Raw genomic sequence first — 16962 nt, 5'->3', positions numbered from 1 at the left:
GATGGATCCTGGTCATGTGCCATCTGACCGCAACCCCAATATAATCACCATCCTTCAACTTTCAAGCCCTTGAACTGGTGCTTCGAATTCTTCAGCCACCAAACGCAGCATCATTAATGCCTTAGCTATTCATCACAGTATTGACAAAATCTGTTAGCAAGGAACTCATGTTGCAATTCGTGAAGCAGGACATTATGGTAAATGGCTTTAACCTAATTTCTCACACTCCAGATGCCAAAGATGGCCATGCAACATATGTACGCTCCGACATATCTGATGCTGTTCCACTCTCCTCCTCCAGTTTTTACAATGTGATCCAGGTTGATGGCTTTAGGACTGTCAACGTATTTAAGCCACTGAGTGTGTGCTGGGACCAGCAGGTCCTTCCAACACTTGATAATCCAGCAATATTCATCGGTGATTTTAACAGCCACCACTCTGAGTGGGGGTATGCTGATCCAGATGACGATAGTGAATGGCTGATGGATTGGGCGACTAACAATGACTTCATGTTAATTCACAATGCAAAACAATGTGGCGCATTTCTTTCAACTAGATGGTTGAAAGAGTACTCGCCCAACCTTTCATGGGTCGGTTCACTAGATGGCTGTTCACAACCGGTGAGCGGTATAGTACTTGATAACTTCCCTCGTAGTCAACAAAGACCATCGCTTATCCACACCGGGCTTCAGCTACCCATCATTCGAAGCTCAACCAAGCGTTGGTAGAATTTCTGCAAGGCAGCGTGGGAAAAGTTCTGTGACGCACTGGAACTTAGCATGGTTACAATTCTGTTGCACAGTATGCCAGTCGATGAAGCCTGACGCTGATTCCAAGGAGCCATTTATAAAGCCGCATGCTCAGCCATACTACGGGGCTGTCGTCCAATTTACACTCCCTGCCTGAGTGCCAAACGCCAAAACTTGCTCAGGAAATTCAAGATATCTGGCGACTCGGACATTGCTGACCACCTGGATGCAGCCAGGCTTACTTGGTAGAAGGAATCTAGAGACACACTTGACTTCATTTATTCCAGTCAGAAGTGCTGGAACTTGATCCGCCAGCTGGGTGCTGCTCAACAACCTCCAGGTCAAAATCATCCACAGGTTAAGCCCAGTGAGGTTGCAAGCCATTTTATGTGGGAAGCAAAGGTCCCACTGGCGAAGCGATTCAAATGCAAAGTATATAACAAATGGTGCCTACTCTGACATCACAATCTGAGTAAGAGTCAACCAGAGCCATTTATGGTCAACGAGCTAGATAGGGCCCTAACTCCATCAAGCTAGGCAAAGCAGTGGGCTATAACATCATCTTGGTGGAACTCCTCAAACACCTTGGACCAAAGGCATCACAGTGGCTTACTTAGTTCTACATATGGGTCATTAATGAGAAGAAGTTACCACGCACTTGGCATGAAGCAAAGATTATTGCTATTCTTCAGCCAGGCAAGGACCCCTACAATGTGTCATATTACCACACCATATCCTTGCTGTCAGTGTATTTCAAGGTGTTTGAGAGTCTGATCCAGAAACGAACCGCTCCAGATTTGGACGATGTCTTGCAGGTCAAGCAGACAGGGTTCAGGAAAGGATACAGCACCTATGATCAAGTCCTGGCCTTGACCACCTTTATCGAAAATGGTTTTCAACAAAATCTAAAGATGGCACCAATCTTCTTGGATTTGATTGCCACCTATGACACAGTTTGGCACAGAGGGTTTTTGTTTAAACTTTCTCAAGTTGCCCTGTATTGGGTGGACAAAATAGTAGAGCTCTTCTCCAAAACAGGAGGTTTAGAATACACATTGGCAACTGCTGTAGCTCTTGGAAGTGTCAGATCAACGGCCTTCCTCAAGGTTCAGTTCTTTCACTGAGACTGTTCAATGTGTACATCAACAACCTGCCAGCTACATTCTTGCGCAAGTTTATCTATGCCAATAACATCTACTGCAGCTAGCAAGCTCAATCCTCCTCAGAAATTCACAATATCTTGAATGATGATACAAAACTCATGGCAGACTATCACAGTCAATGCTGACCACAGCCAAGCTTTTCCAAAACAGTTTCTAGTGTATTTTATCTGCATAATGCAAGAGCAACACACAAGTTAAACATTTTTCTCAATGGCCAATGCTTGCAGCATGATCCAAACCCAGTTTACCTCACTGTAATATTGGATAGGTCATTAACATACCACAACCACTTGAGGAAGACTGCAGCCAAAGACAACGCTTGGAACAACCTCCTCAGAAAAGTGGCTGGTACAACCTGGAGCACGAGCACTCGGATGCTTAGAACATCAGCCCTTGCCCTCTGCTGTTCAAAAGCAGAGTATTGTGCTCCTGTCTGGTGTTGCTCATCTCACACGAGGCTGGTTGACATAGATCTTAACCCCGTATTGTTACCGGGACTTTATGGGCAACTCCATTGTCATGGCTACCGATACTTAATAACATAGCACCACCACAAATTCGCTGTGAGAAGGCATCTGTCAGGCTGCTGGCCAAGATCCAAGAGAATAGCAGCCTGCCTTTGTACACGGACCTCTTCAACCACCCTCCAGCTCACCTGTCTTCTAGACGCCCTTTATGGTCATTTGTGCCACCACAGGACATGACGGTGGAATCTGCTTGGCACAAGAAGTCAGTGACAACAGTTGTTAATCAGTCTCTCACCACTGACCCAACCATCTGTCCACCAGGTTTTGATCTGCCAAGACATCTGAGGTCATCTCCAACCCAGTTTCAAATAGGAAAGGGCACCTGTTCGGGCCATCTCTTTAAATGGGTTTTTTCTAATAACCCGCAATACAGCTGCAGTCAACTTCAGACTATGTCACGTATCCTTGACGGGTACCCACTAACTTACTTCAACAACAGGTTACCAGCTCTCCACCTGGCTGATGATGACGCAATCAAACGGCTGGGCACATTGTGCACACACTGTTACATCACTTGATAAATTGCCCTGTTCAGTTCATTCCCTCTGAAGCATCTGGTACCGGTCACTGGTCTGACTCAGCATGGCCATTTTTATGTTTATATTCTTATGTTATGTTATTACAGTCCCACTATGTAGTGCTCCATTTTTGATCCAAGAAATGGAAGCACTCATGCTGGGACTTTTCATCTCCAATGGTTGCATTTCCACAGTAAAGATGTGAATGGCAACAAATTGCTCCCAGTTATAACAAATTAGGTGTGGTACTCACGCTCCTTGCAAGTTGCTTATGTAGCTCTTGACAAGGTGTGGGTGAGGCTGGTGTATAAATCTCATAATTCACAACAAGCTTCTCAAAAATGTTTAAGTCACATAAACTCAAAACATTTAATGTCTCAGTGCCTTTCCATTCTACATGGTCTATGGGGATGAGAAACAAGAACAAATAGACATGAGGTTTGTTAACAAAATAATGAGTTCCAACAATTTCATGCGAAAAATGTGGTTTAGGTAAGTACTCATCAGACTTTCATGCAAGAAGTGACGAATAAATCTGGCAATGGTCAGAATAAGTGCTTTCAGTAATTCTGTAAGGCCACCCTTAAACAATCTACCCTGTCAGGATTCAAATTTACAAATTCCATTTGAATCCTAAAATCTTTACTCTTGGTACAACAAGCCAGGCTAATATCTGTGCACAGTTGCTGTGATGGTAGAAAATACTTCCAAAAAAAGATTAGCCTCTCTTATTTTAATTTGTTGGCCATGAAGAAAAGATCAAACTCCTGCCTCTCCTTCTCTCCAAGCACAGTCAAACTCCTGTCTCTCCTGTACACTGCATAGTATTATTTAAAGGAAACAAGTACCAGTTCTCTTTAAAGAAATATCAGGAAATTTAAAAAAAAACAAAAAACAAGCATCTAGCTACATTACCACTAAGAGAAAGTGCTGTCACATCTCTACCTATTGTGTTTGACCCCTCAATACTAACCAGCCAGTCAACAAAGAGCATTAAAAAAATACATAGTAGAAGTATTATTTCAGGAACTCTGTACTATCATCAAACTATAACACTGAGTGCTTCAGCTCCCAACACAATAGATGGATTCCTACTTTGAAATCCCCTTCTCAAGCCCTGCATTATGGACACATATTTTGATTCTTTGTCCGATTCAAGCCAACCAGCCTATTCACAGAGTTCAAGGGCTCTAAAATGGCAACAATCCAGTTCAGGGAGAGAACAAGAGAAAAATGCAGATTTATTTCTATATTTTATTATTTTGTTAAATCAATTTAAAGTTATAAATTACATAACAAAACAGGAACCTTCATTTTATCCTATTCAAAATATATGAGTTATGTCGATTAAAACTGGTCCCTGGGATTTACTGTGTCTTTTACACATTTTAAAAAAGACATTTTAGGATAGATATACAAAAGCTATTGAACAGACAAGGTCAAGCTGTTTGAACAAAGTAACTCTTTCCTGAGTCATATCGACACTGTTCTTTATCCCATCCAAAAAACCGAGACTGTGTATTGTGCTACAATAACTGTTCTACTATATTGTTTAACTACTTCATGTTGATTTTCATAATAAAACTAGGAATGAGAAAAGCATAAAATGCCAAAACACTTCTAAGGTTTAATAAAAGGGGGTTATTTTACTATGGGTACAACCTTTAATTATGTAATTTAAAATAAATTCAAGTACCAATTACATCTCTCTCTCCAATTCCACTCAGGATTTAAAACCACCAGAATGTTAAAATAAGACACTTTTGTTCACATCTGATTTGCTTATGTGTGATTTTTTAAGCTTTTTTAAAAACAAAAACTGAAAGCCTATTGGGATTTTTAATACAAGATCCTGTTTGTATTTGTTTTCACCCAACTCTCAAGCATAAAAAAATAAACTCAACACCTTTTTCATTTACACACTAAGATAATTATTATTTCTGCAACATTACAAAGCATTTCAAAATGTGTTTCCTTAAAGATCCACACTAATAATACTTTTAAAAACCCCATCCCCTTCCCTGTTTTTGACAGGGAAATTTGAGAGAAGGGAGAACGGGTTTCTTTTGCAATGGACTAAGGCCAGTGGGGGTCTGACTCATTCCTGCTACATCTGCTCCCATCCATGCACCACTCCCTGCCCGGCCCCTTCAGCTTTTCTTTGATTCTTTGATGACACCCCCCCTTCACAAATCGCTACATTCACTCCCGCATCCCCATTACTTTGCAAGAGCCCCTAGGATGGGATCCCGGGGGGAGGAGATACACACTCTGAGGCAGCATGAAGGGGAGTGAGGGAGAGATCGACCGCACGGGACGGTCTCGGCAACTGGGACAACAACGGTACCAAACTAGGACCAAGGGCAGCAGGGGGCGATGGGAGGGTGAGCTGAAAGAGGCGAGGAAGACAACACAAGTGGGGTTTGGGGCAGGAGGGGGAAAGAGAATGAAAGAGGGGCCAGGGAGCAAGAGCAGGGAGGACATGGGCCCGGGGGCGGGGGGCTCAGCCGCAGAGCGGCGGGGTAGAGGCGGGCCCGGTGGGTACCGGGGCTCGGCCTCAGAGCGGGGAGGGCCCAGAGACGGACCGGAAGAGAGCGGGGAGGGCTGGGGGTACAGATCGGGGGAAGGGACGGGCTCGGCCGCAGAGCGGGGAGGGCCGGGGTACGGGGGGGGGTCCTCGGCCGCAGAGCGGGGAGGGCCGGGGTACGGATCGAAAGACGGGGGGGGCTCGGAAGAGAGCGGGGAGGGCCGGGGGTACGGATCGGGGGACGGGGGGGGCTCGGCAGCAGAGCGAAGGGGGCCGGGGTACGGGGGGGGTCCTCGGCCGCAGAGCGGGGAGGGTATGGATCGGGGGCCGGGGGGGGCTCGGAAGAGAGCGGGGAGGGCCGGGGGTACGGATCGGGGGACGGGGGGGGGCTCGGCAGCAGAGCGGGGAGGGCCGGGAAGGACTCGGCCGCAGAGCGGGGAGGGGGACGGGAGGGGCTCGGCCGCAGAGCGGGGAGGGGGACGGATCGGGGGACGGGGGGCTCGGAAGAGAGCGGGGAGGTACCGGGGGGACGGGAGGGGCTCGGCCGCAGAGCGGGGAGGACGCGGGCCGGGGCTCGGCCGCACAATGGAGCCCTGTGTGTCTATCTGCCGCTCTCCCCCTCACACGCCGCCTTCGCGTGACTCGCAGGAGCGAAATGGCTTGTGGGTGAAGCCGGCTCCCTGCCCCCGCCCCGGGCCGCCCGGCGGGCTCCGGCCCCGTGCGGGGGTGAGCAGCGGCACGGCCGGCACGGCCGGGGGAGGGGCCGGAGCCCGGCGCGGCCCGCTCACCATTTGCGCACTTTCTCGATGGCCGCCATCACCCGCTTGATGTCATCCTTGGCCCGGCTGCGGGTCTCGGCCCGCACCGACCGGCCCGACATGCTGCTGGGGACGGGGCGGCGGCGGCTGCGGAGAATGCGGAGCTCGGCCCGGCCCGGCTGGCTGCGCCGCACGCACAATGCTCCGTCCCGCCGCTCGGCTCCGCCCAGACTCAGCCGCCCGCCGCCGGGGCTCGCGCACTGCGCAAGCGCCCAGAGCCGCCGCCGCCAGCTGCCGCACGCGGCAGGCCGGGCTCGTGGGGCGCGGGAGGGGCTGGCGCGCGGGCGGGGGCCCCCAAGGAGTCAGCGCCGCGGCCATGCGCGCGGGAAAGGGGCTGCCAGGAGCTTCCGGGCGCGAGGGGACCAGGCCTTAGTCCTGTTGCTGGCCCGAGGAGGGGGATGTGACACCCAGTGGCTAGAGCAGGGCGCGGGGAGCCAGGACTCCTGGGTCCTATTCCCAGCTCTGGGTGGAAGTGTGGGGGTCTAATCATTAGAAGAGATGGGATTGGGTTGTGTTGCTAATTGTGCCTGGACTCACTGTGGGACCTTCCCTTGGGCAAGTCACTTAACACCTCAGCGCTTCAATACCCCTCCTTCCCGCCAAGGGGGATAGCAATTCTGATCTACCATAGAGGGGCGTTGGGAAGCTTAATGAATTAATAAAAAGAAAAGGAGGACTTGTGGCACCTTAGAGACTAACCAGTTTATTTGAGCATGAGCTTTCCTGAGCTACAGCTCACTTCATCCGATGCACTTCATCCGATGAAGTGAGCTGTAGCTCACGAAAGCTCATGCTCAAATCAATTGGTTAGTCTCTAAGGTGCCACAAGTCCTCCTTTTCTTTTTGCGAATACAGACTAACACGGCTGCTACTCTGAAACCTGTCATTAATGAATTAATGTTTATAAAGAGTTTTGACAGTCTCAGATGGAGAGCTGCAAAATACTGTGGCTTGACTTCTCTTCCCTCTGTGGGCAGCAAAGTTGCGGAAATAAATTGCAGGACTGTGAAGGCTACTTTTAGGAATTATTATTTGTTTATATAGTGCTGTAAATACTTTTGTAATATAAATATGCAAATATGTGCCCAAAAGACACAACCCCAACCTTTAGAAAGCTTGATGATAATAATAAGCTCTAGAAACAATTGATTCTCAAAATGATTCTGAGAAGTTTAAAATATTTTACAGGTAGGGAAAGTGAGGCAGGGGGGTAATTTTCTAAATGAGGGTGTTAATGTCAGAGCTGGGATTAGAAATAAGACTGCCAGCCTCTGCGCACTGAATCACTCCTCTCTGAAAAGCTAAAGAACCATCCTGTGATGTATTATTGTATGTATGTCTGAGCCTTATTGTCCGTGTCCAAATTAGATTGTAAGCCCCAAGGGCAGGGATCACATCTTTGTATAAGCAGGTATTTGTGTAGCGCAGAGTACACAGAGGGTGCTCAATCAGTAATAATATTAGATCCATTTGTTCCTAAACTTTGTGATTATTACACTAAATACTTATCTTTGAGAATCCTATAGTGCATCCTCTTATGGATGATAGACTATTTGAGTGACTAGTTTCTGATTTAGCCCTTGTGCAAACAGTTATGACACTATGTTGCAGACTTGCGGTTTGTTGTTTAGCCATATTTCTTTTTCAACAACTTATGTGATTTATAAAACAATAGGAAAAGGATATTTAACAATCCAGTTCATTGGGCATTACATACAAATGTTTGTGTAATACAAAAAGATAGAGTGAGCCAGATCTTCAGCTGTGTAAGTCAATGTATCTCTAATAACTGCAGTGGAGTTCTGATGATTTATGGTATCTGAGGATCTGACCCAACACATGTACATGTGTGTGTACATATATGCAAAAAAAAACTGGTTGGAGAGCAGGTCATATGAAGCAACACCTCCTCAGGAAATCTTTGTCACACACCCTGTAATACTTTGATTTGTGTTGTTTGACCTTTATCTCTTCACTGCCATGCAACTAGCTATACATCTTGCTATATGTACTAACACAACTATAATTATTTCTGTGATGTATAATAGTAATCTCCATGCAATAAACATCACCACTGAGTGGAACACTTTTTAAGGGGCTACATGATTATGCAAAGACCCATCAATGCTGAGGGGCACTGTAAAGAAGGAAATGAGTTCAACTCACTGATCTTTCTGCAGCAATTTGCATTGGTACCATTACGCTGTTTATACAAACACTGAGTAAGACACTCTCCCACTGGTATTACACTACTAATTGGAACTAACACTCCCAAAAAGAAATACAAAGTTGTTAGGAGTAAAATGGAAGCCCATTTTTAATCCATCACAAAACAGAATGCTCCTTTCACTAAGATTCATTACTGTGGTATATTCAGATATAGCACTTAATTTTAATTGCTATTTTACTGTAAAGTTTTTGTGAATAAACTTTTCCTGTAATATGCTGAAACTGGACTGTATTAGTGCAGCTTTGCATTACACCATTAGTGTAAACCTGCCCTAAAGCTAATGTTACCAGTCACAGGAGGATTCCTCCCAGGACAGGGGAGTATGAGCTACTGTACCATCTCATATTTCACTCTTCTTCCTGCAGCCTTATGCCATGGTGATCCCTGATTGTCCTAATGGCCCACTGGACCATTAGATGGATGGATTAAGAGCAAAACCGTAATGTTGCACTCTGAAGAGACCTCTTCAGGAAAGCATTTGTGATTGATACCATGATGTCAATTTTAGCAGCAAGTTTACTTAACCCAATCCTGTGTTTGGTGTGTTCATTTTGGAGGTCATTGATTGGCAATACATGGTGTTCCTAGGGACAGAGTAAGCTGCTTCCTCTTGATCTCCAAACTCAGAACTCCCCCACGGTAGCACTGCTGCGTGATTACTGGCCCAGACTTTGTGAAGTGTTTTAATCCCATAGCTTTATGACACGCCCTAAATTGATGAAACATCGTAGAGTTTGAGGAATGTTTAGTTCACTTTATTTTATAATAAATACAAAAATATAGTTTCCCAGGTGTTTGAGGAGAAAAAATGATTACAGAAAATGCATTTCTGGGTAAAAAAACTACAAACTCTGTGGCAACTATGACTCTGCTGACTCTATGCTACTCGTGAGTTCATAATTTTTTTCTGTCTCAGTTTCATCTGATTCAGGAGTAGGTAAGCCAAGAATATCAGCAGTAAATATCTCTGCTGTGATTTCCTCTGGAATTTCTTCTTCCATCAAAGCTGCTGCACCTGGAGGGGAACAAAAAACAACAACCCCAAAAGCAATCAGGTTTCCAGATCAATAGGACTTGTCAGCAGCAGTGTGTTGTATGGAATGTCTACAAAAATACATGAAAGGGGCCTTATATAGTATCAGTTTAATACTTAATAGGTCCCCTGTCACGAAACAAAGGCATTGATCCTGCGAGGTGCAGCACACCTTCAACTCCCACTGAGAACTAGATTTAAACTAAATGATCTATAGCACTATATTTGTCCATTCCATCTCTGACTCCTCTAATCCTGCATGGCTTTTTTTTCCTGTTACTTATCCATGATTTTCTTGAAGATGGTTACAAAGCCATCTTGAACATGCTGTATTTTGAATACTGTTATTCAGATATCTGCAGACTCCACTCAGTTGCTTTAATAACAATATCAATTTTCCGTTTCAAGTAATTTAGGCATAAAAGAACATATTTAGGCCCAGATCCTTATAAAAAATGACTTGAGATCTTTAACATCTATGCAGAATGGACTGGTGCTTGGTTAGTAAGATCTCATCTGTAAGACCTACATGCAATAAACTGCACAGCACTCACTGAACTTTGTCCTTCCGAAGGGCTGTCTCTATCCTGCTGTGATTTGATTTGAATCTAGGGTTCCAAGCAATCCAGGTATTTCAAACCTGGGGTTTGTTCCCTCCAGGAGATGCACCTTAAGTAGGCATATATCAGTTGTGGAAAATCCCAACTGGATGTTATTGTAGACCTTTAGGGATTGGGACACTCATTTCAGAAACTGCATGAATATGGCAGAAGTCAGGGGTTCCAATTACAATGGACAACTCTGCAAGGAACTGAAAATAATTTGTATATGATAGGATTCCGCTTTGCCCGTGGATCACAACAGTGGTGAGGCCTCCAGCAAATATCTCCAGTTTCCATTCCTAGACAGCAGATAAACAGTAACGTAATGTAGTCAAGGACACTTATATTTCACTGGCCATTTAAATATATATGAGTTTCAATCTGCAGTAGAACTTTTCCCCAGCATCAGTGGAAGCTAAGTGCATGGACCAAGGATAGATAGTATTTGGCCCTGTGACTATATTTTGCAATCCCAGCTGAACATTTTTAACAGCTATTGGAGTAACAAGGTTAATAGGATTTTCAGTTTAATTCTTACATTAAAGGAATTGAAGCAATCTTATTTGTGTGTTTCATAGAATATTAATCCTGTACCTGAGTGATCATAGATGCCCAGCTCAGATCTCCCACCCTCTGGATTCATGCCCAACAGGGTGGTGAGACACTCTGCCAGCTCCTCCTCTGTCATATGCTCCCCTACACACATAAAGCAAAAACACAATCTCTAAGCTTTCTCACAGCATCATTAACACAAACTCAGCACAAACATATCTAGCAAGAATGGCATAAGGACAAAATAGGATGGTTTGGGTTCCTCCAAGGTGTAGCCAGTACCACCATTCAAAATGCATGATCACAGTGCAAGAAATTTGACCCAAGAGAAATTTGTTTTTGTGAACAATATGAGTTTTTGGCATACAAATTAGGTTTCTGGGAGGGGGAAAGGCTACTGGAGCTGGCTTGTTGAGCTGAGCTGCACCTACAGCAGTTTTCACTCTATTCCTTTTCACAGGAATTTCCAGATCAGATCAGATCAGGGGTGTATTGGCAGTGGCCAGCACCACCGCGATTCAGAGGAAGGTGCAAGAAAACATATGGTCAACTATTACAGAATAGCCTGCACATAGGAGTTTATTCCTAACCTGCATCAGTCAGTGGCTTATGCCCTGAAGCATGAGGATTTGTATCCCTTTTAAAAATGTTTTATCCTATGTCATGTATCTGTGGATGTTCTCATCATCCATATAAGTGTCTAATCCTTTTTAACCTCCTGGTAAGCCCTTTACCTCAATGATACCATGTGGCAATGAGTTCTACAGGTTGATAATGTGTGGGTTAAAACAGTATTTCCTCTTATCCATTTTAAATTTGCTGTTTTTCAGCTGAATTGGGTGCGGTCTTGTTCTTATAATAACAGAGAGAATATAGAAGTACCTAATTTACCTTCTCTGTGCCAATGCCATTAATTTTGAATATCTTTATCCCGTTCCCTCTCATTCACCTCATCTCTAAACTAAACCATCCCAATCTTTTCAGTCTCTCCTCATATGAAGTCATTCCAGACTTCTAATAATTTTCATCACTCCTTTCTGGACTCTTCAATTTCTACTAGTACTTTTTTGGAGATCGTGTGAGTTAAACAGAATATAGTATTCCTGGTGAGGGTACACCATCAATGAATGTAATGGCATTATAATATTTTCCAAGATCCACACTCTTCAGATAGCAGATAGAATACTTGGAGCGTGCAGCAATTTCCAAACAGGAGGATACAACTGAGTTGAGACAACGTATGTGGTTATTTAATTTAAAATTCTAAGACAGATGAGGTAACATACCACCTATCAAAACTTGTCTCCGGATAACTTTTTACTGCAATGGATACTTTTTGAAATGAAGGACAGAACAAGCAAACATAAAACTGATGTTAGGAAAATGCTCACCTCTGCACTGAAGTTGTTGCAGTAAGTCTCCTTTGTTGATAACAATTTCTCCATTCTCAGTACCATAACCAAGAACTTGGAAGGCATTTTGTATTTCTTTCATTGACAGGCCAAATGCTGGTCGATGATTTATATAAAGTTTGATAAAATCCCCTAAACTGATATTTGTAACTTGTTTTCCAGTGTGCACATACTCACTAAATTTGACTTCATTTATCATGTCCTCAATCTAAAAGTCAAGACAAAAGACACTTATACAAGGCGGGTTTCTTTTAAAGCATTGGACCAGTTTCTGATCTCAGGGATGCCAATATAAATCCAGAATAATTCCATTGGAGTCACTGGATTTACTTTGGATTTACACCACTATAACTGTGATTAGAATCTAGCCTCAGATTAGTTGACGGTGTCTCTTTAAAGAAGTTGTTTACCACATAAAAATTACATCAACCCCAGTAGTACAATTCCTGCAATACACTGGGGTCTTTCTGTTATTCTCAGAGAAGCATTTTGCCTGGGATGTAATATACTGGGGAAATCTTTCATTATGAGATGATGTATCCAACAATTGACACGAGAGGGGGAAGGAATGATTCCCCCACAAGCCATGCAGTGAAGGCAGAGCAATTCTCTGGCTGCCTCACTGCAGCCCTCATTGCAGCTGTGTCTCCACTCTGGGGACAATGGACAGCGAGTCCACAAAATGGTGACTCCACCTTGCTGCACCTGCCTTGTGCAGGAAGTCTCCACGCAGTAAGCTGGCTATGTGGGTATGCACATCATGAACGAGCTTCCAAAATTCTCCTCCTTCCACCCCTACTCCCAATACCCACTCATCCTGTGCAGCAGAACTGCCTCTGAGGCCCTCTGCAACTGCAGAGGACTGAACTTTGCTCAAAGGGTCCCACATCCTGTCCTTTATTTCCCTGTATCACTCATACAGCAGTCCATCTACTGGGCAGTCAGGCAGTGCCTGCCTCTTTGTCGCTAGCAGTTTAACAGTTTTCCTGAAGCCTGCTGCTGTGAGTCAGAGTGGCATGCAGCCTTGCAGATGTTTGTTTGAAAGGCAAGTTCTGTTCCATGCCTTCATTGTGCTCATGTTTAAAGAGGCAGCAGCCTCCTTACAGTTACAAATGCAGCTAAATGTTGGGAGAATTCCCAGTGCCAACATGTACCAAGCATTCTACTCCCCAGGAAGGCAGGCCAATGCAAAGCCTCCCTGGGGAGGATTTTGCATTCAGCCCTGGGCCTTTGTCCTCATGTCAGAAGTTTTTCCACTGAATGGTGCTCAGGGAAGATGGAAATCATGAACTTATATTTTCGCCCTGGCAAATATCATGCAGGGCAAGAACAGAACAATTCACTCAGCTCTAGCTGATCTGGGATTAAGTTTTATCCCTGTCCTAGTGAATTACAAAAGAAAAACTCTCCAACTCCCAAGAGCTCCTGTTAGTGGATTCCATGCTGATTTTTCCCCTCTCACTTTTTATTTAATAAAATGCTCTGGAGAGAGAAGAATTTTCATTCTGTGAATTAATATTGTCCTACCTACTTTGTGAAGCAGATCATAGGTTGTCTAGTTTCAGGGTAGTTTCCTTGACTGAAATGCTGTCCTCTAATTTCTTACAGACTATTTCTCAGGAGATATTCCCCATGCCTCCTCTAGCAACTGTTCATGAGAGGAATACATTCTCTTCTTCCCTACCAGCAGGAGGTGCCAAGGTAATGAGCCCAGGAAAACATCTAACTATGTACAAAATTATAGTACCAAAGCAGGACACTGCACCAGCTCATCCCAAGACTAGACCAACTTCTGCCAGCTCCAGGAGCTCCAAGGAAAGTCTGCTAGGGGAAGGCTGCATTGATGAAAAGTGACCAGAACTTTCCTTCTGCTGGATCCTTCTGCTGCAGGGCTGGTGGGGTGGCACTCCCTCAGTGCAGCTTCCTCCACTGGAATTCTTATGGAGCCCCAGCAGGGGAGAATTTCTCCTGGATGAAGGGACTAGGCTGGCCCTGCGAGGTGTAATTTACACCTCCTTGCAACAGAGTCAATACATCTGCTCCAGGTACCTTAATTTCCTTTCTGCCAGGTTGCAGTGCTATAAATTAGGTATGTGTAAATACAAACTGCCTCAGAACTACTATTACAATAGGATAAGAATCATCAGCCTTATGAAGGGATTTATCTTTAGCTACAGTACAAAGAGGATTTGAGGCTTAAAACTCCTGAGAAATTTTTGATAAAAAAAAGCTCCCCATTGCTGTGACCTGACAAATAAAACTTTGAGAGATTTTCCATAGGAATTTACGTCAAACATTTATCAGTTAGTGAAGGATGTTGAGGTCCCTTGCAGGTGAAAGGTGCTCTCTCTATGTAAAATCATTCTCATCATCACTATAAAGCACAAAGGGAAGGAAAACAAGAGGCTGTATACTGTACGGATGAGTCAGTATATAGAGCTGAAAGTTCCAAAGCCCCATTTGTGTGTAACGACACTTAACCCAAGCTGAAGAAACTCAGGGTGGGCCCCAATTTGACATGGAGGGACCCCCTATAGCACAGGTGCTGGAACTAGTGGTGCGGGCGATGCTGCAGCACCTCCTGACTTGAAGTGGTTTCCATCACATACAGGGTTTACAATTTGGTTCAATGGCTCTCAGCACCCCCACTATACACACTGATTCAGCACCCCTGCGCTATAGGGTGAAAGGAGAATCCACTCTTCATACGTTCAGTTTCTTTTCTGAGGCAACCAACCTCTCTTCTGAAGTGCCAACTGTGGGTGTGATTTTTGTGCTGTGAGCACTTACTCTCTGAGGCCACCAAACACCTGACAGATGAAAACTTTTGAACTCCATTGACTTGGGCTGGATTTGTCCATCTAACCCAAAGGTGAAAGGTTCCTTTCACCAAGCCCCAGAGCACTCCAATCCCCTAGTGGTATTGAATCTTTACTTTGTCCCATACATTTTTTAAAAAAAGATACAGAGCCAGATTTTGATCAAAGTTACACTAATATAGATCTAGACTAAATACATTTAAAATCCATGGATTTATTCCAGATCTAGCCTGCGTGACTGAGATCAGAAATTGGCTGACCGCATACTCTGTAAACACAATAATTCTCTTTGGTAAAAAACAAACCTTTTCCTCTGATGGATAAAACCCCATTGCTCTCATTACAAATGGAACTTCCTCCAAGGGAATATGTGTTGACACCTGTCTGGTCTCCATTGCATCAATACCCTGACTGCGCAGCTGTGCATAGTAAAAATAGTCCTCCAGTTCCTGAGAGAAAATCACATGAAGTATAACAAAGTTCAGTTTGTCAACATGCATGGGACATAAGCCTCTTTGAAGATATACTAAAAGGCATATGAGTGAAATTATTGTTAAAGCAGATTTGGACCCCCAAAATTTGTCAGACCTGTATAAATTAATTCTAACATTTTAGCCAGCTGTTACCACACAATGTTTACTGTGACTATAATTACCCTGAAGAATTCACCATCTCTTCCGCCATCCAAAAGGTTGTAGAATGGGATCAAATCCTCACCACCCAGAGAAACAGCAGCCTCCAAAGCACTATGGCAATAACAAAAAGATAGCTCAGAAAGGGTTCATGTAAGGAAAACTGTCCTGTTTGCTGCCAGTCACATAGAAATTTATAACAAACAAATAAATAAATAAAATCCACCCAAGGCTCAGAACAAACGGGGAAAGGTATAGTTCTAAGTTGAACCTTATGCTACTCTATTAACAGTCAGCACTTCTACAGCACTTTCTATCCCACGATTTCCCAGTGTTTTACATACAATAGCCCATTATAGGAGGTAATTATTATCATGTGTGTCTCTGGTTTAATGGAATAAGCCTAGGGCTGGGAGCCAGGAGATGCTGGGTTTTAATCCTGGCTTTAACACTGACTTGGTGTGTAGTCTTTGTGTCTGACATTTAACTTTTCTGTGTCGTGGTTTCCCCATTTATAAAGTGTGTTACTTCACAGGGATGTTGTGGGGATTCATTAGCTTATGTCAGGCCAGCACTTTGAAGAGGAAAAGGGCTAGTGAGCAGAGCTTGCCGTAGAACAATCAAACCTTAGCTCCTAAGTTCCTGGACTCTAACAATTACACACACTCTTTCCTGGTAAGATATTAGGCTCTGTTATTCAGGCGCTCTATTCTTCACAGTGGAAGACAATGTCCTAGATGCAGCGTCAGGTAAAAATTCCACTCTAGCTTCCTCATCTGTGGTCCAAATTTCAGTTTCATAGGCAGGTGGAGACCAAAGAGCCACATGTGTTAGTCAGGATGCAGAAAAGTAACAGCTCCCACAATGAAAACAGCCCAAGACACTACAATAGCCTGGTACAGCAATAACATCAGCAACATCCCTGTGCATTCATGACAGCATGGCATCGCTTTGATCTGCACCTTTGGTGTGCTGTTCTCCATTGTGCTATCTTTACGTTTTATGATTTTTTATAATTAAGTTATTTGGACATTAAACATAGTGGAGACACAGAAGATACCAGAAGCAGCAGTAAAGTGATAATTAGCTCATAAAGAGCCTTGCTCCAAAAGCAAATTACATAAAAATTCAGTGATGCCTGGACCATGACCAACCATTATAAAGAAGGAGCATTTACATCCTATTGCCTTCTATTGCCCATTCCGACACCCAAGTGATTAAGCCAGATGAAATGGAAAAAGAAAATACATAAAACCACTGCTCTCGCACCAGGGCTTCATTTGCTCTGGCAGCTCGGAAGTTGCTCTGTGCCCTCACTGCCGTGCAATTGGCTGTTCTTACTCGGGAATCATCAAGAGGAGCTCTATTCATAGTGGACAG

General features: G+C 44.2%; 2 protein-coding genes across 5 annotated transcripts in view; both read right to left on the bottom strand.

Moving 5' to 3' along the window:
• Positions 1-6506, bottom strand: part of BCL7A (BAF chromatin remodeling complex subunit BCL7A) — a 28992-nt gene extending 22486 nt beyond the window's left edge. The window contains exon 1 of one of the 2 annotated variants that reach the window (XM_084649242.1): positions 6273-6506. In XM_084649242.1, coding sequence (XP_084505368.1) covers positions 6273-6364 — 92 coding nt within the window. In that variant the 5' untranslated portion in view covers positions 6365-6506. The remainder of the gene's footprint in view (positions 1-6272) is intronic. The other variant, XM_084649243.1, reaches the window with a different exon arrangement.
• A 2814-nt stretch (positions 6507-9320) lies between these two features.
• The window catches only part of CFAP251 (cilia and flagella associated protein 251), a 30735-nt gene continuing 23093 nt past the window's right edge, over positions 9321-16962 (bottom strand). For 2 of the 3 annotated variants that reach the window (XM_084649238.1, XM_084649239.1), the window contains exons 18-22: positions 15606-15696; positions 15256-15399; positions 12111-12339; positions 10762-10863; positions 9321-9547 (exon numbers count right to left, since the gene is read on the bottom strand). In XM_084649238.1, coding sequence (XP_084505364.1) covers positions 9393-9547; positions 10762-10863; positions 12111-12339; positions 15256-15399; positions 15606-15696 — 721 coding nt within the window. In that variant the 3' untranslated portion in view covers positions 9321-9392. Of the gene's footprint in view, positions 10467-10761; positions 10864-12110; positions 12340-15255; positions 15400-15605; positions 15697-16962 lie in introns of all 3 variants that reach the window. The other variant, XM_084649240.1, reaches the window with a different exon arrangement.

This window comes from Lepidochelys olivacea, assembly GCF_965140295.1.
Source record: "Lepidochelys olivacea isolate rLepOli2 genome assembly, chromosome: 15".
Lineage (NCBI taxonomy): Eukaryota > Metazoa > Chordata > Testudines > Cheloniidae > Lepidochelys > Lepidochelys olivacea.
This window is presented reverse-complemented; position numbering and strand designations above follow the sequence as displayed.